Here is a 24384-nt window from a genome sequence, read left to right on the forward strand (position 1 = left end):
AAAGAGCACAGATCTAGGCCAATTCCCCACCCTAAACCCATAACCCCACCTAACCTGTACATCCCTGGACACTAAGGGACAATTTATCGTGGCCAATCCACCTAACTTGCACATCTTTGGACTGTGACAGGAACCAGAGCACCAGGAGGAAAGCCACACAGACATGGGGAGAACGTGCAAACTCAACGCAGTTACTCAAGGCTGGAATTAAACCCGGTCCTGGAGCTAATGACGACTGTGAAACCATTGTCATTGTCGCAAACACCCATCTGGTTCATTAATGTCCTTTCAGGAAGGAAATCTACCGACCGTACCTAGTCTGGCCTTTGCGACTCCAGACCCCCAGCAATTCAGTTGATTCATAAATGCCCTCTGTAACGGAGGGTAATTAGCGATGGGCCATAAATGCTGGCCCACATCCCATAAATGAGTAAAAACAACAGCAATTGGAGTACTGCAATGCTCTTTATTTATATTTTCAAATTGTGACGGTTATATTTCAGCTACACAGATACAATCTATCACTGACCAGGCAGAAGAGCAGAAAATGCAAGAATAGGAAATAGACAAATCACAAAGAAGCAAAGACAGAGTCCTGCCCAGTGATCTGTGTAAGTCAGAGTGAGAAGCTGGCCTCAAGTCAGTGAAGTCAAATCCTCAAAGCAATATAAACTCCTTATGGGGCACCTGGAAAACCACACAGGATACTATCATCAGGGCAGTACCCTCCTGTCTCCTGGTAAGATATATAATGGCTACAATCAGACATTTACAGCAGATGGACTGAGATGGAGGAAACAATTGCCGCTCCCCCAACATTGCCAGATGGGGGAATGTCGGACGGGATCTTATCATGCAGCAGGTGGAGGAAGGGGATTTAATGCGGAGGCGTTGGGGCAATAATCCATTCATGATTTGTAAGATTTTCTCCAGCATTGCTGTCAACTGTCAGCGAGATCAATTCACACCAACACCATCACCAAACAGTTCTGGTGGGTCTGCATGCAGAACCCTCATGATACACGACTTCAAACTCATAATTCAATATTGCACATGAATGGACGGTGCAGCTGGACACTGCCAGCTTCTCTGGCTCCTTTATGGAGGGCTGTGGGACCCAGCATACACCCTGGACACAGTGTTGTGTTTTCCGACAATTTTAAATTACTCCAAAGTGAAAGCTGAGCCAGCCTTATCCCAAAATAAGAGCTGGAGGGATCGGTCTCTCCAGCCAATAGTAACCAGGGGTCTCTGGGGTTTAATCGATGGCTAGAATGCTTATTGCCAGCTACACCCAATGAGATGTGGCTCTAAAGGGTTCTTGATTCACATCAGATACACAAACCCCTCACCGGCACAGCAAGTCTCGGTCACCAAACAAGTCAACTTTCTGTAACTTCTAGATTTCAGGAGGTCGGCACAAAATGTTTGACGAAGGTGCAGTTGTTGGGTTCTGCCCCTAGGTTGTTCTCTTAGTGTGTATCAACAAGTCCCTCTGAAGTGCAACGTCAATGTTCGCCGTGGCTGCTCTCCCAGGGAGGGGGTCCGTGATTAGTGTCAGTTTGTTGAAGACCCCACGACCAAAGTAATCCGCGATGACGGAGAATCCATCCTTTGAACACTTCAGCTGGGAAGAAAGAATGAGAGTGTTAGGGACAGGGACGCAGAGCATGGGATCAGTGACGCGACACAATCAGTGACGCGACACAATCAGTGACGCGACACAATCAGTGACGCGACACAATCAGTGACGCGACACAATCAGTGACGCGACACAATCAGTGACGCGACACAATCAGTGACGCGACACAATCAGTGACGCGACACAATCAGTGACGCGACACAATCAGTGACGCGACACAATCAGTGACGCGACACAATCAGTGACGCGACACAATCAGTGACGCGACACAATCAGTGACGCGACACAATCAGTGACGCGACACAATCAGTGACGCGACACAATCAGTGACGCGACACAATCAGTGACGCGACACAATCAGTGACGCGACACAATCAGTGACGCGACACAATCAGTGACGCGACACAATCAGTGACGCGACACAATCAGTGACGCGACACAATCAGTGACGCGACACAATCAGTGACGCGACACAATCAGTGACGCGACACAATCAGTGACGCGACACAATCAGTGACGCGACACAATCAGTGACGCGACACAATCAGTGACGCGACACAATCAGTGACGCGACACAATCAGTGACGCGACACAATCAGTGACGCGACACAATCAGTGACGCGACACAATCAGTGACGCGACACAATCAGTGACGCGACACAATCAGTGACGCGACACAATCAGTGACGCGACACAATCAGTGACGCGACACAATCAGTGACGCGACACAATCAGTGACGCGACACAATCAGTGACGCGACACAATCAGTGACGCGACACAATCAGTGACGCGACACAATCAGTGACGCGACACAATCAGTGACGCGACACAATCAGTGACGCGACACAATCAGTGACGCGACACAATCAGTGACGCGACACAATCAGTGACGCGACACAATCAGTGACGCGACACAATCAGTGACGCGACACAATCAGTGACGCGACACAATCAGTGACGCGACACAATCAGTGACGCGACACAATCAGTGACGCGACACAATCAGTGACGCGACACAATCAGTGACGCGACACAATCAGTGACGCGACACAATCAGTGACGCGACACAATCAGTGACGCGACACAATCAGTGACGCGACACAATCAGTGACGCGACACAATCAGTGACGCGACACAATCAGTGACGCGTGTGGAGGAATGCCAGGCTTTGAGTAAGGCTCTGTCCAATGCACAGTGTTGTACATAGTTGACTGACCTCCACTACAGTGGCACGGTGGTTAGCACTGCTGCCTCACAGCACCAGGGTCCAGGTTCGATTCCGGCTGGGTCACTGTCTGTGCGGCGTCTGCACGTTCTCCCCGTGTGTGCGTGGGTTTCCTCCGGGTGCTTCGGTTTCCTCCCACAGTCCAAAGACGTGCAGGTTAGGTGGCCATGTTAAATTGCCCCTCGGGGCAAAGATGGGGGTAGTGAGCCGAGGTAGGGTGCTCTTTCAGAGGGTCAGTGCAGGCTCAATGGGCCAAATGGCCTCCTTCTGCATTGTAGGAATTCTATGGATCTAGGTCCACAGTGACTCTGGGTCGAAGGAGGGAGGCAGTCTGAGTTTCAATTCCTGCGGAGCTGGCTGTCAGAGGGGATCAGAATCAACTGCGAAGGCCGTCACGGGCAAGTACTCTGTCAGTCCTCAAACACAATACCGTCCCGTTAACCCTCGGGCCTCGCATGCAAAACTTTTCAAGTTACCTGGTGCTGGAACTTTTCATGAAGATCCTGTTTTTGCTCCTGGGCATGGATCATGTCCATGACTTTGCGGTTTTCGGGCATGCAAGTCGGACACTCTGAGTCAGTATCTGCGTAACTCTCGAAGCAGTGCTGGTGGAAGGAGTGGCCACACAGGAAGTGGACAGATGGCAGCTCCAAGGGACTGTTACACATGCTGCACTTGGGCTTCTGAAAAATCTTAGCACTGACAACAGATCAACATCAACGCGATAACTCTTTACTAAACACTCAATAACTCCTCACTAAACACGCGATAACTCTTTACTAAACACGCGATAACTCCTCTCTAAACACGCGATAACTCCTCATTAAACACACGATAACTTCTCACTAAACATGAGAACTCCTCAGTAAACACGCGATAACTCCTCCCTAAACACGCGATAACTCCTCCCTAAACACGCGATAACTCCATCCTAAACACGCGATAACTCCATCCTAAACACGCGATAACTCCATCCTAAACACGCGATAACTCCATCCTAAACACGCGATAACTCCATCCTAAACACGCGATAACTCCATCCTAAACACGCGATAACTCCATCCTAAACACGCGATAACTCCATCCTAAACACGCGATAACTCCATCCTAAACACGCGATAACTCCATCCTAAACACGCGATAACTCCATCCTAAACACGCGATAACTCCATCCTAAACACGCGATAACTCCATCCTAAACACGCGATAACTCCATCCTAATCACGCGATAACTCCATCCTAATCACGCGATAACTCCATCCTAATCACGCGATAACCCCATCCTAAACACGCGATAACCCCATCCTAAACACGCGATAACTCTGTACTAAACACGCGATAACTCCAAACACGCGATAACTCCGTACTAAACACGCGATAACTCCATACAAAACACGCAATAACTCCATACAAAACACGCGATAACTCCATACAAAACACACGATAACTCCATACAAAACACACGATAACTCCGTCCTAATACACAATCTTTCATTTAAAAATCTAACATGCAGGAGGGTGAGGAACATGAGTGAAAATGAGGAAGTTAGAGAAAGGGAGCCCATGCACTCATGTTCACAGCTAAAGGATGGAACCTGCTCTCTGCACACGGCAGTGCGGAGCTCAGGTTAAGCCTCTGCTTCCTGAAGACAGGAATGTTGAACCCCAACAAACCTCTCCGCAGCCCTGAGACAGAGTTACCCCAAAACCTTTGGAAAACGAATACCCTGAAGAGGTGCAAAACACATATCGCAGTAGTGCCAGATGTCAGGGGGTTTGGTTGCAGGTTGAGTCCCAGTTTGCATTGTAGGTGAGATGCAGACAGGGGACATCAATCCCAGTTTTAAGTTATACCTGACCCAATGAGGCAGAGAAACATCCTGGCTGCTTTATGCTAATTTACCTGCTCTTTAGTTCCTCAATCTCTTCTTGGATTTTCTTGGTTTCCTCTCGATATTGTTTGATCTTTCGCTCATCCTCAGCAATGTGGTCACTTTCCTGCTGCAGCTTGTTAATGAGATAATCCTTAATGACCGAAAGTGTGGCTGTGGAGTTATGAGCCAGCGTCTGTACAACTGAGAGAAGAGAAGGCCGGAGACAGCTCAGATTCATGAACAGATAACAGAACCGCTAAGGCAGGCAGCAGAATCTCAAACAGCTTTTAAAAGGGAAGTGGGTAAATATTTGAAAGAAAACATTTAAAAGGTTTATGAGGAAAAGTCAGGGCAGAGATTGGATAAATCTGGAAAGCCCTTTCAGAGAGATAGCAAAGGTGCAATGGGCTGATGGCCTCAATGAGTGCTGTCCAGTTCTCTTTTCAGAGGAGCAATGTGTTGCACCCAGGCATGAAGGGAATGGCAACGTACCCTCCCACAAGCTGGAATTTCTTTTGCCCAAACTGTACAATTGCTCCATCCCTATTTCTGGTCGCGCAATTGTAAAGCACGCGGACAGTCCTTCTGTCAGGAGAACCAGGCCCGCGTTTCTTAGGTTTTGAGGAAACTTTACACTCGCTGTAAATTTACACAACATTGTGAAGTACCGGTGTGGTAAAGTGGTCTGGTCTCTGTCTGCCTCACTGCAGTCAGCCCACTCACAGAGCAGTGTCTGCACAACATCATTCGGTATGTTACTGAACCTCTGTTACTGTAACCCGGTGCTATCCAGTAAGTTAACCACTGGCCACATGTGGTGAACTGGGAAACCAGATGTAGCTAATGAAATTCCCAAAGAATTGGAGCAGTGCAGCAGGCCATTTGGCCCATCGTGTTTGTACTGGTTCTCCAAATGAACATCGTGACTTAGTGCCGATTAGTAAAATGTAACAGACATCATCTCTGATCATGTGATTTGATGCAGATTGTCACATGCTGTGTGGCTGCCAACTTGCACCTTTCTGTGTTCTCTGTTGAAGCAAACATCAGAGTAGACAAATCGTTCACTTCTTCAGTTATGGGATGCTGGTGGATGATTGTGAAATAGGTGAGACCATTTACACTATTGTATGTGCAGCTTGGGGGTGTGTGTAAAAGAGTCCCTGGTGATTTGCTACTAGAATGACTTGGAAAGCAGCACGGTAGCATTGTGGAGGGCAGCACGGTAGCATTGTGGATAGCACAATTGCTTCACAGCGCCAGGGTCCCAGGTTCGATTCCCGGCTTGGGTCACTGTCTGTGCGGAGTCTGCACATCCTCCCCGTGTGTGCGTGGGTTTCCTCCAGGTGCTCCGGTTTCCTCCCACAGTCCAAAGATGTGCAGGTTAGGTGGATTAGCCATGATAAATTGCCCTTAGTGCCCAAAATTGCCCTTAGTGTTGGGTGGGGTCCCTGGGATAGGGTGGAGGTGTTGACCTTGGGTAGGGTGCTCTTTCCAACAGTGCAGACTCGATGGGCCGAATGGCCTCCTTCTGCACTGTAAATTCTATGATCTATGAAAGCACATTTCAAAATTGAAAAAAGGATAGGCTGACCCACAAGACATTCAGAATTTAATCGGGTCAGTGAGTGAGTCCAGTTTCACCCACAAACACGATACAACAAGATGACCCAGGCCTTACCCAGCAACGGAGGCATGAGGTTGTTCCTGTCAATGTGCCTCAACACATTGCCAATGTATTCCTTACAATCCTCCTCCTTTCGTGCAAAGTATCCGAGTGCTTGTTCCCACAGACAGGCCTCCTGCTCCCCGTACCGCTCACATGTCTCAATCACCTTGGCATACTCATCGTTCTGCATGTGATAATGCATTATTTGCTGGTACCTGTACCGGCACAGAGAGTAGTTACAACATAGAATCGAGAGACACCAGAGACTAGGACAATGTCTATCCTTTTGCCCTTTCCTCAGTCAGCATTCTCTCCATAAAATAAATATTGGCCAGGGCAGTAAGGAGAACACCCCGATCCTCTTGAAACAGTGCCATGGGATTCCCATGGGATCCTTTACATCCACCCGAGGGAGCACACAGGGTCCTGATTTGACATCACGGTCTCTCAGAGTGCAGCAGTCCAGCAATATTGGTCCCCGGAGTGCAACTTGAACCCAGAATTTCTGACTCTGAGCTGAAGCTGCTGCCCTCTGAGCCACACTCGATGTTGCCACCCGGAGTCCCTCTGTCCACGCCCTTGGCGTTCAAACTCTTCCAATGGTCTCACCTCTCCCCATTTCAACCTCCAGGAGGTACGACCTCCCAGCTTCTCCACATTCCACAAAATGTGACCTTGTGTATCCTTTCACTCTGTCACTGTTGGCTATGCCTTCAATTACCTGGATCCCTAAGGCTCTAGAAGTCCTTCCGTAACCTCCCCGACTGGCCCTCCCCACCTCCCCGACTCTCCCCCTACGCCCCGCTAGCTCCCCTGACTACCCCTCCCCCGAGCTCCCAGACTCTTCCCCCCCCCCACCCCCTGACCCTCTTCCCCCCCACCAACTCTCTCCCCTCGCCATCTCCCCAACTCTTCCCCCCGCCAGCTCCCCCATGAGTAAAACTAACAGCAATGCTTGCTCTGAGTACACCTCTGAGCAGTAGCTGTAAATTAGAAAAGAGTGGGACAGTCGGTGTCTTCGCAACAGGTTAAGGATGTCACAACATCCAGAAACACGAGTGATCACATTCTGTACTCACAGTCGGCCCTGCTCGTACAGGTACAACACCCCATCTTTGAAATTATGCATTTGGCACAACACCAGTGCCTTGTCAAAGACAGCCTTAAATAATCCACTCTTCAACAGGCTCATCACATCTTCCTGCAGCTGTTTCTTTGCCTGAGTGAGAAATGTAACAATATCACCATTCAATACAGAGCAGTAGGCCACAGCAAACAGGAGCTCTGCCATCACTACTGACTGCCTGGAAGCACAAGGATGTCAAACTCGCTCTCCCTCCATACCCACTACCCCTGCTGCTGGAATCAAAGTGCCATTGATCATTTTGAGTCCTGGCTCTTAAAACTGCGCTTTTGTGAATGACACCGCATTTTGGTGGTGAGCTGGAGTGGTCAGCAGAGAGGACGACAGTAATAACACAAGAGAACATTAATATACTAGCAGAATGGGTCCACAAGCAATTAATGTCAATATAGGTAAATGTGAGGTATTTAATTTTGGGGCAACAATTTGGAAACTTGGAGGTAAATATACACATCACCAAAGGTAGTCACATAGTTTAACAAGGCCATATAGAAAGCAAGCCAAACATGAGGGGGATTGAGAAGTAGAACGGTTATACTAAACATATCAAATCTTAGCTCACACATGGAGAACGTGTGCAATTTATAAAAAGGATTTGGAGACATTGGAGAAGTGCAAGAAAGAGTTAAGGATGATAGCAGAATTGAGGTCATATATATCAAGAAATGATGAACTATTTTATCTTGAAGAGACGGCTGAGGAGTGATGAATGAAATCAGGGTCTTCAAATTGTGGGTGAGTTTGATAAGAGTAGACACAGAATGTTTCCATTTGGGAAGAGCAAAACTCAAGGCCACCAAAAAATAATATTTGCCAAGAAATCAAACAGAGAAATGTCTTTAGCCAGATACGGATGAGAATGTGGAACTCACTATCACGGAGTGGCTGAGGAAAATGGCATAAATGCAGGATAAACACGAGGGAGAACGTAAGAGAGGGTTACATTGATGGAGTGAGTGAGGAAGGACAGGAGACGGTTCTTGTTAATGCCAACACGGATTGGTCTGTGCTTTAAATTTGATATAATTATTCATTGATCAAACAGAGTGATGAAGCAAAGGCCTTGTGACATCAAGCGAGCACAAACATAAATGGGAATCTTCGCCAATAAATTAAGAATCTCAATCAAAAGTGCCAGAAGGGGGGGGGGGGGGGGGGGGGGGAGCACGGTGGCGCAGTGGGTTAGCCCTGCAGCCTCACGGCGCCGAGGTCCCAGGTTCAATCCCAGCCCTGGGTCACTGTCCATGTGGAGTTTGCACATTCTCCCCGTGTTTGCGTGGGTTTCGCCCTCACAACCCAAAGATGTGGAGGTTAGGTGGAATGGCCACGCTAAATTGCCCCTTAATTGGAAAAAATTAATTGGGTACTCTAAATTTTTTTTTTTTTGAAGTTCCAGAAGGGGCAGTGGAAGAAATCGGAATTGCAGAGGACCAGAAAGAGGTACTATTGAGGCTGTGATGATGTATATTGTTGGAGGAGGCATTAGGAACATTTTCACCCCTCTACCCCACACTGTACTCGGGATACAAAAGTGTCTTCATTACCCATCTGCAAATCAGTGAAAATCACCATGGGGGAATAACATAGCGTTCTAACCTGAGAGTCCCCTTCGTGTGCCCAGTCCTGCAGTCGGAGTTCCAGAAGCGTATCGTACACCCCCTGCGGCGAGTTAACCTGAACCTGGATCATGTGCTCCAAGAAATTCTTCAGCTCCCGTGGGTTGTTGGCAAAGATTGAAATAAACTGCTCGGAATTTGCCTAAAACAAAACAGAAAATCACAAGGAAAAGTGAGAATTATGAGGAACTTTAGGAAACCACTGGTCCAGCCCCCGCTCGTGTCCAACTTGGGGTAAGACAACTTGGGAACGAAGTCAATCCTTGGACAGGGTGAAGAGGAAATTTACAAGAATGATACCTGGGATGAGGGGACTCCAGCTCCGGGGAGAGACTGGAGAAGCTCGGGTTGCTCTCTTTAGATTAGAAAAGGTGTTAAGGAGTGATTTGATCAAGGTGTACAGAACTAAGGTAAATAAGGAGAAAATGGTTCCATTGCTGGTTCTGTAACCAGAAGGTGGGGGTGGGGGCAGAATTAAGGAGATGAGAAGTTGTTGTTTTAAATGCAGCGAGTTGTGATAATTTGGAAGGTTCTGTCTGAAAGGGCGGCGGAAGCATATTCAATAAGTTTGAAAAGAGAGTTATACCGATCCTGGACTGGAAATCATCTGCAGGGCTCTGAAAGGGCGGGTGGGAAAAGAGCAGAGTGGACTAATTGAATGACTCTTTCAAAGGGCCGGCAGAGACACAATGGAGCAAATAGCCTCCACCTTTGGTGATATTGAGTGTGGTTGGCAGTGGGCTGTGCCAGTACCTTGTCCTTGTATCTGCTGACAGGCTCTCTCTCTGCTGGAGGGTCTCCTCCGGGTCTGTAGTCTGTACACAGGGCCTTCAGCAGCTCAGTGGTCTCATCTGGGGCGTGATGGATCAGTGTTTTCCCGTATTTCATCATGTTCCTCTCTGCCTGGTCAAAGGGAAGTTTCGCAATGTAGTACAGAGCTTCCTGGTAGTTCTGTGAAGAAACAACAGATCCCTGGAATTAGGAGCTCAGAGAGGGGCAAGGAGGAAACATTTTACCCAATAGAAACATCTGGGGAATGTGGTGAATCAGTATCTATGAAACATAGAACATACAGTGCAGAAGGAGGCCATTCAGCCCATCGAGTCTGCACCGACCCACTTAAGCCCTCACTTCCACCCTATCCCCGTAACCCAATAACCCCTCCTAACCTTTTTGTACACTAAGGGCAATTTAGCCTGGCCAATCCACCTAATCTTTGCAGACGACACAAAGGTTGGTGGAATTGCGGATAGCGATGAGGACTGTCTGAGGATACAGCAGGATTTAGAGTGTCTGGAGACTTGGGCGGAGAGATGGCAGATGGAGTTTAACCTGGACAAATGTGAGGTAATGCATTTTGGAAGGGCTAATGCAGGTAGGGAATATACAGTGAATGGTAGAACCCTCAAGAGTATTGAAAGTCAAAGAGATCTAGGAGTACAGGTCCACAGATCACTGAAAGGGGCTACACAGGTGGAGAAGGTAGTCAAGAAGGCATACAGCATGCTTGCCTTCATTGGCCGGGGCATTGAGTATAAGAATTGGCAAGTCATGTTGCAGCTGTATAGAACCTTAGTTAGGCCACACTTGGAGTATAGTGTTCAATTCTGGTCGCCACACTACCAGAAGGATGTGGAGGCTTTAGAGAGGGTGCAGAAGAGATTTACCAGAATGTTGCCTGGTATGGAGGGCATAAGCTATGAGGAGCGATTGAATAAACTCGGTTTGTTCTCACTGGAACGAAGGAGGTTGAGGGGCGACCTGATAGAGGTATACAAAATTATGAGGGGCATAGACAGAGTGGATAGTCAGAGGCTTTTCCCCAGGGTAGAGGGGTCAATTACTAGGGGGCATAGGTTTAAGGTGAGAGGGGCAAAGTTTAGAGTAGATGTACGAGGCAAGTTTTTTACGCAGAGGGTAGTGGGTGCCTGGAACTCGCTACCGGAGGAGGTAGTGGAGGCAGGGACGATAGGGACATTTAAGGGGCATCTTGACAAATATATGAATAGGATGGGAATAGAAGGATACGGACCCAGGAAGTGTAGAAGATTGTAGTTTAGTCGGGCAGTATGGTCGGCACGGGCTTGGAGGGCCGAAGGGCCTGTTCCTGTGCTGTACATTTCTTTGTTCTTTGTTCTTTGTTCTAACCTGCACGTCTTTGGACTGTGAGAGGAAACTGGAGCACCCGGAGGAAACCCACGCAGGCACGGAGAGAACGTGCAGACACCGCACAGACAGTGACCCAGCAGGGAATCGAACTTGGGACCCTGGCGCTGTGAAGCCAAGTGCTATCCACTTGTGCTACAGTGCTGCCCCCAGGGGTTTCTGGAGGGTACAAAATGTGACCAACTTGTCACCCATTTCTCTTGTGCTCAATTACAAAACTCAATGCTTGCGTTGGGTGTGCAGTGGGAGAGTGATGATGGAATGAAGAACATCTGCAGACACAGGTAGACAGTCTAATCTGTAACGATCCAGGGTCACATTCACCAGCCACTTATTACACACAGACTCCTGCTCGTTAATCTCCCAGGGACAGAGATGGAGTTGCTGTAACATCTGATAACAGATCCAAGCACTGGAAAACCGGCAGAGCCAGAGAGAGAAATAACAAGATGACAGGGTGCAGAACACAGTGCCTGGGCGTGAGCAGGGTCTACACAACCCCCTCCTCCCCTTTCGCATTTCAGCCCCTATCAGATAAGCACACACTGGTGCCATTGTTCAGAGGAAGGAGCAGCTGACAGCAGCAAAGAGTTACCTTGATATCCTCGAGCTGGATCTTCAGGTACCATTCGTGGTGGCAGTGTTTATCGGCCAGATAGACAGCATGTCTGTAATACCCCGCCTGCCGCAGCACCTTGATGGCAGTCTCAACATCAAAGTGGACCTCACTGTCGCTGGTCTGCGGTGAAAGTGAATAAAGATCAACATGCAGAGGTCAATCCCAATTCTGAACTGCCGTCCAATCAGATGTTACAAAATAATATATCTCTAGCACCTTTCACAACCTTCACCTTCCCTCGGAGCTCCCCTCCTGCCCGCTGACCCCCGCCACCCATCCCCCGCCGGCCACCAGTCAGACCCACCTATCCAGTATTCTCTTCAGAGTCTCAAGCTCATAAATTCTGAGTGAAACTGTGAACAGCAAAAGGATGCTGAAGGACTTGTGTTTCCTCATTGTGAATTAGCAGGTTGTTTGTGTGCTCGGGGCTGGTAGGCAGTGGGAAGAGTTGCTGTTTTACCTTGATGAACTCCTCCAGCTTTGAGCTGTCTTTCAGTTTCGTGTAACAGTTGAGGAGAAGTGTTGTGTGGTCCTCATTAGCCAGTGTCTGCCGGTGCAAGGCCTGAAGGTAAGCTGTTAGGTTGTGGATCCGCTGTGCATCCAGAAACTTCCGTATAACATAGGATGGCTCCAGCTTCCCGATCGTGCTGCAGTGAGGAAGAGGTTTAGTGGTGTCGTGAAACAGTTGCACAATCGCTGGGACTCCTAACCACCTGGCTGTGTGGCGTGTTCTCCAATCTGAGAGGTGGAGTTGGAGTTGGGGTTTGGTTCTGCAATTCTGTGCCATTTATTAATCAATTTTATGCTTGTTGGAAGGTGACTCGAGGCTGTGGATCAGAAGCTCTCCCCCCACCCACCCCTTAGGAACTGAGCCGTACGCGCCGGGCGGTCTGGGCACCGGGCGGTCTGGGCCGCACTGACCGGGCGGTCTGGGCACCGGGCGGTCTGGGCAGCACGCACCGGACGGCCTGGGCACCGGGCAGTCTGGGCACCGGGCGGTCTGCGTGGCATGCACCGGGCGGTCTGGGCACCGGACGGTCTGGGCCGCGGGCACCGGGCGGTCGGGGCACCGGGCGGTCTGCGTGGCACGCACCGGATGGTCTGAGCTGCACGTACCGGATGTACTGCTGGATGGCACCATCATGATCCCCTTTCACATACAGGTGGTCACCGTAATGGCGGAAGATTTCCGCTAGTCCATCATTATCTAAATGGTGACTCTTTGCCAGGTTGATTGCCATAACAAACAAGTTCTTCTTAAATAACATCTGTCAAACAGGAACAATGTCTTATCAGCAAAGATTTGCATTTATATAGCACCAATAATCTGTAGAAAACGCATTTCAGGGCTCTTCACTGGACAGAATCTGACACCAAGCAACATAAAGAACTAACAGCACAGGTGACTAAAAACTTTGCCAAAGCGCTACCCCTTTAAGGATTGTCTAAGAGGAGGACAAAGGGGTAGAGATGGTGAAGGTTTGGGGAGGAGATTGCAGAGCTCAGGGTCCAGGGCAACTGAAAGCATGATTACCAATGCTGGAACAATGAAAACTGGGACTGCACAAGAAACCGGAGTTGGAGGACAAAACTAGAGTACTCAGCTGTCATCTCACCAAAGCTCCATATAATTGCAGCAAGGTTTCCTGACTCCAACTCCAGCATACAATGCCGACAAGTTAACTTCAAGTTTCATCTACAAGGATATCCAAATCCCTCTGAACTACAACACATAATAGTACGTCACCATTTCCAATGGTTAGATTTTGTTGTTGTTCCTCTCAAATGTGAATAACCTCACATTTGCCCTTGCTCTACTCCAGTACGATATTTTACCTCAATATTGCAAGGGGGATCTGTCCTGGTTAATTAACTGTGCAAATTGCAACTGTACGACTCAAACATGTGCAGGATCATCAGTCAAACATGAGACAGAAACTGAATGCCTATTTTCCAATGGCCAGAAAGCTGCTTTAAACATGTAACCTCACCATGATTCTTAAACATACTTGCAAGTTACTGATTTGTTTGAGAAGCCTTTCTGTTATTTAACCTCAGTGTTCCACAAAGCAAACAAAAAACCCCTCTGCTTTATCTGACAGAAAGGACCCCTGCTCATTGCCTCAATCGAAGGACATCACCTCTGATAGTGCAACATCCGCACAATGGGGCGTTTGGTGTCAACATAGATCAAGGAGCTCAATTTCTGGAGTGGGTCTTGAACTCTTAACTTCATCATGATTTCCAGCATGCAGCTGTCACTATCGTTTATTGCCCATTTTTAGTTGCCAAAGCTGACGGTAATGGGCTGCCTTTTCTGAACCACTAGTAACAGGTTGATATAAAAGGAGTAACTTTGGTAGATCAATTCAGAGAGCATGTTAATGTGGGACTGGAGTCACAGAGCAGCCCAGTTAAGGATGGCACATTTCCTTCCCTCAAGGACACAAATAAACCAGTTGGATTTTTGTGACAGCTCCATGATCACTTTTGCTGAGACCAGCTTAGATCCAATTACTCAATTCAAATTTTTGAAGTTTTATATTTGTTTATAAATTTTGAGTGCCCAATTATTTTTTTTTCCAATTAAGGGGCCAATCCACCTAGCTTGCACATCTTTGGGTTGTGGGGGTGAGACCCACGCAGACAGGGGGAGAATGTGCAAACTGCACACGAACAGTGACCCAGGTCCTCAGCGCCATGAGGCTGTAGTGCTAACCACTGCGCCATCGTGCCGCCCATTTTTGAAATTTTATACAGAGATTTGAACTCATTCAGCATCAGCCACTACAACACTGCAGCCCAAAAATTAGACGCAGAGTGCTCCACCTCAACCATTCTGACATGATTCATACTGAGCAAATTGTACAGGGGCCTCTGTATTAAAAAAAACGAACGATGAACCGACTGCTATTGTGTGTCTGCCTCACGCTGACCGCCCTGAGTCTGCAAGGTCAGTACCTCAAGTTTTGTCTGAGTGTCTTTCTCCTGCAGAATGCTGATTTTCCGATTGCTGGTCAGCACATAGAGTGATCCCCACTCGGACATAACATCAACAATGTCATCAAAAGCTGCCATGTAGGCGATGAATTTATTTTCGATGTCGTATATGGTTAATATCTGCTTTTCACAGGATTGTTCATTCCCTCCAACAAAATCAGTCCTGGGGGAAATAAGCAGTGAAGGATGAGAGATAGTGAGGGAAACCCCCAACCTACAACTTTTAAAAATGAATTCTTAGGCATTGTGAGGAAGGATTCCTCTTTTCCCCTGAGGGTGATGATGGGGCATTGTGAACGGGAATAGAATGGCAGGTTTCAGTCCATAATCTCATCCACCATCACCGCACAACCTCCACCGGGAACAATGGAATCAGACCTCTGGACACTCCCAGCCCATCCTGAAGACCCTGGCCTTGGCAACCCCATCTCCCTCTCAGCTGAGAGCTAGAATTCACCATCAATAACTTACTCAATCTAAAGGGAGCTTTACTCTGTATCTAACCCCGTGCTGTACCTGTCCTGGGAGTGTTTGATGGGGACAGTGTAGAGGGAGCTTTACTCTGTATCTAACCTCGTGCTGTACCTGTCCTGGGAGTGTTTGATGGGGACAGTGTAGAGGGAGCTTTACTCTGTATCTAACCTTGTGCTGTACCTGTCCTGGGAGTGATTGATGGGGACAGTGTAGAGGGAGCTTTATTCCCATGTGAGGTTGATTAATCCTGGGTCTGCTGCTGCCATGTTTATTACTGGTCTAATTAATTCTAGTCTGGTCCTTCATAATTGAGAGCTGCTTTTTTTCTTCAAATGAATTGGTGACTGTCTAAAGCTCAATAATAACAACCCCTAAGACAGGAAATAAAACTATTCTCATACTTGGAGATCTTCTTTTCCTTTGAGACGATGAGAAGGTAACCACGATACCAGTGAACAATCTGTTTCTGCCCATCGAAAGCAAAGCAGGGGCCACGCTCATCGGGCTGGTACAGATAAACGCAGTCATCGCCCGCAACAATCAGCTGGTTATCCTGCGAGGGGTCACACAGGGCGCAACAGTGCAGACTGCAGCCGTGGTTATCCAGCTCAATCACAGGGAAATCCTTCACTGAAACATTGAACGACTACAAAAGAGTGCAAAGTGAGAGCTAGAAAGAACTTGCATTTATATAGCACAGACAATTTAGGACATCCCAAAGCACTTTACAAAAAAAGACATTCTTTGAAGCGTAGTTACTGTTGTAATGCAGGGAATATGGCAGCCAATTAGTGCACAGTAAAATCTCACAAACTGCAACATAATAATAGTAATAGCTTACTGTCACAAGTAGGCTTCAATGAAGTTACTGTGAAAAGCCCCTCGTCGCCACATTCCGGCGCCTGTTCGGGGAGGCTGGTACGGGAATTGAACCGCGCTGCTGGCCTTGTTCTGCATTACAAGCCAGTTGTTGTTTAGCCCACTGTGCTAAACCAGATCCAACATGCTAATGACTAACCTAATCTGGTTCAGTGTTGCTAATTAAAAATAAACAAAGGCAAGGAAATTGGGGCGGACACACTTGCGCCTCTTCAAATCATTCCTGCCATATTTTACATCCACCATTGGTACAGGCAGGTCCTCAGTTTAACATCTTATTCCAAGGGACACCCTCGGCCCTGCTGCCCACCCCCCTCTCGACAGCACTGTAAATCCGTTACACCCCCTTCACTCAAGACAGCGCCTTTTCCCCTCCAGCAGTGCAGCACTCCCTCAGTGCAAACCCTCTGACAATGCGGCACTCCCTTAGTACTGACCCTCTGACAGTGCAGCACTCCCTCAGTACTGACCCTCTGACAGTGCAGCACTCCCTCAGTACTGACCCTCTGACAGTGCAGCACTCCCTCAGTACTGACCCTCTGACAGTGCAGCACTCCCTCAGTACTGGCCCTCTGACAGTGCGACACTCCCTCAGTACTGACCCTGACAGTGCAGCACTCAGTACTGACCCTCTGACAGTGCAGCACTCCCTCAGTACTGACCCTCTGACAGTGCAACACTCCCTCAGTACTGACCTTCTGACAGTGCAGCACTCCCGCAGTACCGACCCTCTGACAGTGCAGCACTCTCTCAGGACTGATCCTCTGACAGTGCAGCACTCAGTACTGACCCTCTGACAGAGCAGCACTCCCTCAGTACTGACCCTCTGACAGTGCAGCACTCCCTCAGTACAGACCCTCTGACAGTGCAACACTCCCTCAGTACTGACCCTCTGACAGTGCGGTGCTCCCTCAGTACTGATCCTCTGACAGTGCATTTCCTCAGTACTGACCCTCTGACAGTGCAACACTCCCTCAGTACTGACCTTCTGACAGTGCAGCACTCCCTCAGTACTGACCCTCTGACAGTGCAGCACTCCCTCAGTACTGGCCCTCTGACAGTGCGGCACTCCCTCAGGACTGACTCTCTGACAGTGCGGCACTCCCTCAGTACTGTACCTCTGACAGTGCGGTGCTCCCTCAGTACTGATCCTCTGACAGTGCATTTCCTCAGTACTGACCCTCTGACAGTGCAACACTCCCTCAGTACTGACCTTCTGACAGTGCAGCACTCCCTCAGTACAGACCCTCTGACAGCGCAACACTCCCTCAGTACTGACCCTCTGACAGTGCGGTGCTCCCTCAGTACTGATCCTCTGACAGTGCATTTCCTCAGTACTGACCGACAGTGCAACACTCCCTCAGTACTGACCTTCTGACAGTGCAGCACTCTCTCAGTACTGACCCTCTGACAGTGTGGCACTCCCTCAGTACTGATCCTCTGACTGTGCGGCACTCCCTCAGTACTGACCCTCTGACAGTGCAGCACTCCCTCAGTACTGTCCCTCTGGCTAGCAGATTATTCACCCTTTTTCCATTCTCGAGATGCCAGGTGCAGATTTTGTACGACAAATGATGCCCTGGTAACCTTGGCATTGGCCAGATATTAAACCTCATCAACAGGGCAGTTGTCATGAATCTACTGGGGAAAGAGCTACTCTGCTTTGCTGTTTCTCAAACAACATGGTTAATTGGAGCTTTGACAAAGGGTCATCTGGACTCGAAACATTCGCTCTTTTCTCTCCCTACAGATGCTGCCAGACCAGCTGAGATTTTCCAGCATTTGCTCTTTGGTTAATTGGTGGAGTGGGTGCGTGACCCACCAATCCTCAGTCAAACTGCTACAATGTGATCAGCAACAATTTTTGTTCAGCTGCTGAATCTTCTCCTATCAGAGAGAATCACCATGTGTGCTCAACACATGCAACACATTCCTTTCCAACACTCACTTTCCCAGTGTTAAAAAAACAAATCCCACACACCTTGACATTCTCGGTAGTAACCACAAAGAGATGGGTCTGTTTCCCAGATTGCTGGAATCCAAGGCCAGTGATGGGGTAGGTTGCCTCCGGTAGAACATCGGTCTTGCTGTGTCTGTCACGAGTGATGTCCCCTTTCTTCAGGACAACACTACCATCTGTGAAACCTGCAGAGGACAGAGTGGTTGAGGTGAACAGTGCAAATGTATTCAAGGGAAAGCCAGATAAACACACAGAAAGGAAAGGCATGCGTTATGTTGACAGGGAGGAAGCTGATCAGCAACGCAAACATCAGAACAGAACCGTTGGGCTGAATTCCTGATCCTTTGTTGAAAATGAAATGAAATGAAAATCGCTTATTGTCACAAGTAGGCTTCAAATGAAGTTACTGTGAAAAGCCTAGTCGCCACATTCCGGCGCCTGTTCGGGGAGGCTGTTACGGGAATTGAACCGTGCTGCTGGCCTGCTTTCAAAGCCAGCGATTTAGCCCAGTGTGCTAACAAAAATAAATCCTGACTTTAGAACAGGAAGAGCCACTGAAAGAATGTAAATGTTTAAAGAGACTGATTCAGATTTTTGCCAGGTGACAGAGGAGGTTTTAATGATGCAGGATACCTCCTGGCAGATGCATTGTGCTATGGGGCATTGAATTTCACATGTCAATGATGCCCCAGATTATATTCTGACTTGTGCTGTTAAGCTGATCTCAGCAAAATAAGCAGCAGTTACTGCCGATTACCAATTGCCATGTAGTTAAGGTTCTCATGGACGGTGAGGCAGGAGACTTCCGTGGGCTTATTTCCAGGAATTGCAGAAAATATCCGCGTGCAGAGAGGATTCCCACTGCTGTCCCGCTTCTCCAGATTCCAGACTTTCACCTGGAACGGAAAGTAAAATTAAAACACTGAGTTCCATCTATTCCAGGTTTATTGAAAATCCAGCTGTTATCGACACCTCATCAATTCCTAAATCTGCAAAATTTCTCTACAAAACAACTTGTTCCCAGAGATAAACAGCTTAAAATAAAATAAAACACCAATAATTCTTCTGGAGCGAAGAACATGGTCAATATCTGACTGCATCATCTGAGGGTCTGTGAGTCAGGAGTAGCACACTTCCCTTTTAGTCAGAAGGTTGTGGGTCAAGTACAACTCCAGATTCTGAGCACAAACATCTAGGTTGATTGCACAACATAGTACTGAAGGAATGCAGAACTGCCACAAGTACTATCTTTCAAATGATGTTAAACCAAGGCCCTTCAGCTCTCTCAGGTGGAGTAAAAGATCCCTTGGTATTATTATGGGGGAAGGAGGGGAATTATCCCCAATGTTCTGGCCAATATTTGATCCCTCAATCAACATGGCAAAAACGTTATCTGGCCATAATCATCATTGCTGTTTGTGGCAGCTTTCTGTGTGAACATTGGTTGTTGTGTATCCTAAGTTACAGAGACTACACTTCAAAAGTACTTAATTGTCTAAAGCGCTTTGGGATGTCTGGGGACTGTGAAAGGCACTATATAAATGCAACTCTTTCTGCACTGAGGCTTTCTACAGCCATTTGTCATTATTCAGGCTGAACCAGACACGTCACAATTTGTGCCCTATGTGACCCGAAGATGATCCTGACTCCATATTCTCTTCATTACCAATACTGTGCATTTTATACAATTAAACACATTTCCCCCTGCCTCAAAGAACAAAGAACAAAGAAATGTACAGCACAGGAACAGGCCCTTCGGCCCTCCAAGCCCGTGCCGACCATACTGCCCGACTAAACTACAATCTTCTACACTTCCTGGGTCCGTATCCTTCTATTCCCATCCTATTCATATATTTGTCAAGATGCCCCTTAAATGTCCCTATCGTCCCTGCCTCCACTACCTCCTCCGGTAGTGAGTTCCAGGCACCCACTACCCTCTGCGTAAAAAACTTGCCTCGTACATCTACTCTAAACTTTGCCCCTCTCACCTTAAACCTATGCCCCCTAGTAATTGACCCCTCTACCCTGGGGAAAAGCCTCTGACTATCCAAAACAAATGTTAAATATCTGACTCAACTCGATTCAAACCGTTCATTTACAAACATGCCAAGTCAGCGGCTTGTGCGGGGAGTTGAACAAACATTCCGAATCACAGTCGCTGAGAGCAGGGCTCGAACCTGCGCGGGAAACCCCCATTGGATTTCAAGTCCAACGCCTTAACCAGTCGGCCATCGCAGCTGTAAATGTTATGTTGCTGAAACCCTCGTGCCTTTATCTGCAAACTCAACTAATACAATGCTCCCTGGCTGGCCTGCCATTTCCTAGATACTTCAGCTTATGCAGGACTCTGCTGCCTCATCGACCCTGTCCTCCCTCATTGGTCATTAGTCACCGCCTCCCATTTAAATTTCTCATCCACATGTTAAACCCTTCAATGACCTTCCCCCAATGCTGAGCTGTAATCTTGTGCAACCCTACAGCCCCTCCCTGAACACTGTTCTGCTGAGTATTTTTAATTCTGTCCTCCCTTCATGCCATCATCGGTACTTTTAGTTTTAGTAACGGCATTCCCTTCTCTAAACTTATCCACTTTTCAAGCTTCATTTTAAAATCTCCTTAAAACCCATCCTTTTGATCAAGTTTCTAATAACTACGAACATCATCTTTGGTGCACATTTCATTTTTTCTTATTATGCCTTTGTGAAGCACCTTGGGACATATTCTGATGTTAAAGGTGATACATAGGGCAGCACGGTGGTGCAGTGGTTAGAACTGCTGCCTCACAGCACCGAGGTCCCAGGTTCGATCCCTGCTCTGGGTCACTGTCCGTGTGGAGTTTGCACATTCTCCCCGTGTCTGCATGGGTTTCGCCTCCATAATGCAAAGATGTGCAGGGTAGGTGGATTGGGCACACTAAATTGCCCCTTAATCGGAAGAAGTGAATTGGGTACTCTAAATGTATATTTTTTAAAAGGTGTTACATAAATGCAGCTTGTTACTGGTTAGCCTAACTCTTTGTCAGTGTACCAGCAGCACACTGCAGCTCGCATGCCTGGTCCCCATGTACAACCACCCAGGTAAGGTACATGGGACACGGAGCGTCAATGGAACCAGTACCCCAGTAGTCAGGGCCCTCAGGAGAGTTGAAGAGAAAACCGGGCAGGGTGAAAGAGAGGAATAACTTTTATTTTCGACATTTTACCTGTTGCGCATTTTGAAGTTAAGTTGAACAATTGTTTCATCTTCTCTGTGTCTGACATTTCACTTTCAAACAGCTACGGATATGGCAGTGCCCTGATTGCTCATTAGGAGTTTTATTTATTCGTCCATGGGATGTGGGTGTCGTTGGCTAGGTCAGCATTTATTGCCCAGGGGGCATTTAAGAGTCAACATTGCTGTGGGTCTGGAGTCACATTTGGGCCACACCAGGTAAGGACGGCAGATTTCCTTCCCTAAAGGACATTAGGTTTTTTATGACAATCGACAATGATTTCATGGCCATTTTAATTCCTGGACTTTTAATTCCAGGCTTTTATTATTGAATTCACGTTCCACCATCTGCCATGGTGGGATTCGAACCTTGGTCCCCAGAGCATTATTCTGTCCAGTGACAATACCACTACACCACTGCTTCCCCCAATTACACACATGGTTCATTGGCTGATTAACTAGGTTTATGTCACTCACCAAAGGGTTAATGCCAAGCTCATCCTCACCCACCGAGACCAGGATACTGTGCTGTTTGAGCTGGTAGAGGTGTGTAACTCGCAGCTTGTATGCCTGGAAGGAGCTGAATTGTAATGTCCGCGACAGGGACCAGATAGTCCCCTCAATATGTGCTCTATTGTTAAGGAATTCATTCATTACAATCTCAGCAAAACTAACATCTACAGGCGAAAAGAAAGTTTCACAAAACAGGACACAAATATGAACCAAAACTGATCTGATCACCGTCAGGAAATGTAATTTCGCACTGGCAACTGTTCCTTTAAAACTGACCCAGGAGTCCGAGAGTGAAGCAGCTTCACTTCCCTCCGGCCCTTGTACAAAACAACCCGGAATCTCCAGTAGCCCAGAACAGGAATGTGATGAGCGCCCCGCCCGAGGAGAGGTGGAACCTGGACCCCAGGCTCTGAGGCCCAGCCCGGGGGGGGATGGAACCCGGACCTCAAGCTGACGCACAGCCCAACCTGGGGGTGGTGGATTCCGGACCCCAGGCTCTGAGGCCCAGCCCGGGGGAGATGGAACCTGGACCCCAGGCTCTGAGGCCCAGCCCGGGTGGGATGGAACCCGGACCTCAAGCTGAGGCACAGCCCAACCTGGGGGTGGTGGATTCCGGACCCCAGGCCCAGCCTGGGGGGGGAAGTGGAACCCGGTCCCCAGGCCCAGCCCTGGGAGGTGGAACCCGGACCCCAGGCTCTGAGGCCCAGCCCTGGGAGGTGGAACCCGGACCCCAGGCTCTGAGGCACCGCCCTGGGAGGTGGAACCCGGACCCCAGGCTCTGAGGCCCAGCCGTGGGAGGTGGAACCCGGACCCCAGGCTCTGAGGCCCAGCCCTGGGAGGTGGAACCCGGACCCCAGGCTCTGAGGCCCAGCCCTGGGAGGTGGAACCCGGACCCCAGGCTCTGAGGCCCAGCCGTGGGAGGTGGAACCCGGACCCCAGGCTCTGAGGCCCAGCCCGGGGGAGGTGGAACTCAGACCCCAGGCTCTGAGGCCCAGCCCGGGGGAGATGGAACTCGGACCCCAGGCTCTGAGGCCCAGCCCTGGGAGGTGGAACCCGGACCCCAGGCTCTGAGGCCCAGCCCTGGGAGGTGGAACCCGGACCCCAGGCTCTGAGGCCCAGCCGTGGGAGGTGGAACCCGGACCCCAGGCTCTGAGGCCCAGCCCGGGGGAGGTGGAACTCGGACCCCAGGCTCTGAGGCCCAGCCCTGGGAGGTGGAACCCGGACCCCAGGCTCTGAGGCCCAGCCGTGGGAGGTGGAACCCGGACCCCAGGCTCTGAGGCCCAGCCCGGGGGAGGTGGAACTCGGACCCCAGGCTCTGAGGCCCAGCCCGGGGGAGATGGAACTCGGACCCCAGGCTCTGAGGCCCAGCCCGGGGGAGATGGAACTCGGACCCCAGGCTCTGAGGCCCAGCCCGGGGGAGATGGAACTCGGACCCCAGGCTCTGAGGCCCAGCCCGGGGGAGATGGAACTCGGACCCCAGGCTCTGAGGCCCAGCCCGGGGGAGATGGAACTCGGACCCCAGGCTCTGAGGCCCAGCCCGGGGGAGATGGAACTCGGACCCCAGGCTCTGAGGCCCAGCCCGGGGGAGATGGAACTCGGACCCCAGGCTCTGAGGCCCAGCCCGGGGGAGATGGAACTCGGACCCCAGGCTCTGAGGCCCAGCCCAACCTGGGGGTGGTGGATTCCGGACCCCGGGCTCTACTCCGGCCTCTGCAGCCCCGGGCTGAAGTGAAGGATATCCCCCAGCACCAGGCTGCCTCTGCCGCTGGTGCAGACGCTGATGGCCGAGTCCCCGGGGCAGCGGAATTCCCGCTCCGCCTCCCCGCGCTCCACCAGCGGCTCCTTGTCGAAGAAAACAAAGCGTCTCCATTGCAGGAAGGCCGCCATCTTGCACCGTCACATGACCCACACACGTGACCTGCGTCATGGGACCGCTCTTAAAGGGGCCGCGTGTTGGCCTGGAGTCACCTGATCGGCCAGAGACGGCCATTCAGCCCATCGAGCCTGTTCCACCATTCAATAAGATCACGGTCTGGAATCCACTTCCCACCCCGGCCCCTCCCGAAACCGATCGATCGATCGAGGCCGTGAACCCGCTCACCGTCAGCAACCCCCGGCCAGAGAATCCCAAAGATCACAACCCTCAGAACAAACCTCTCCTCAACTCGGTCCTCAATGGCGTCACAGACACCAAGCTAGCTAAGGCCGGAAGCGTTTTTTCCCCTCAAGGCCATTAATGAATCAGATGAGTTTTCACAACAATGCAGCAGGTCCACATCGGCTTTCTCTGTGTTTCTATAATTTGTTAAAACCAAACTCGAATTCAGACTTAATAGGAATGCCAGAGTAGAAATCGGCACCCAGACAAGGCCACAGAAAACAAAAAATAAAG

At 49.4% G+C, this 24384-nt stretch overlaps 1 protein-coding gene and 1 non-coding gene across 2 annotated transcripts; both read right to left on the reverse strand.

Moving 5' to 3' along the window:
• Positions 1-446: 446 nt before the first annotated feature.
• On the reverse strand, positions 447-23901 carry vps11 (VPS11 core subunit of CORVET and HOPS complexes). The gene is made up of 16 exons (XM_072486369.1): positions 23728-23901; positions 21957-22101; positions 19027-19165; positions 18291-18454; positions 15832-16076; positions 14918-15119; positions 13073-13224; positions 12417-12603; positions 11933-12076; positions 9925-10122; positions 9152-9313; positions 7491-7630; positions 6424-6626; positions 4772-4943; positions 3345-3567; positions 447-1627 (listed from the first exon to the last, which is right to left on the reverse strand). The coding sequence occupies exons 1-16, from the start codon at positions 23877-23879 to the stop codon at positions 1460-1462; spliced, it is 2796 nt and encodes a 931-aa protein (XP_072342470.1). The 5' UTR covers positions 23880-23901; the 3' UTR covers positions 447-1459.
• On the reverse strand, positions 20426-20507 carry trnas-uga (transfer RNA serine (anticodon UGA)). Its single transcript has one exon. It is a non-coding gene; the product is annotated as a tRNA-Ser (tRNA).
• Positions 23902-24384: the final 483 nt, after the last annotated feature.

Source organism: Scyliorhinus torazame, chromosome 21, assembly GCF_047496885.1.
Source record: "Scyliorhinus torazame isolate Kashiwa2021f chromosome 21, sScyTor2.1, whole genome shotgun sequence".
Taxonomy (NCBI): Eukaryota; Metazoa; Chordata; class Chondrichthyes; order Carcharhiniformes; family Scyliorhinidae; genus Scyliorhinus; species Scyliorhinus torazame.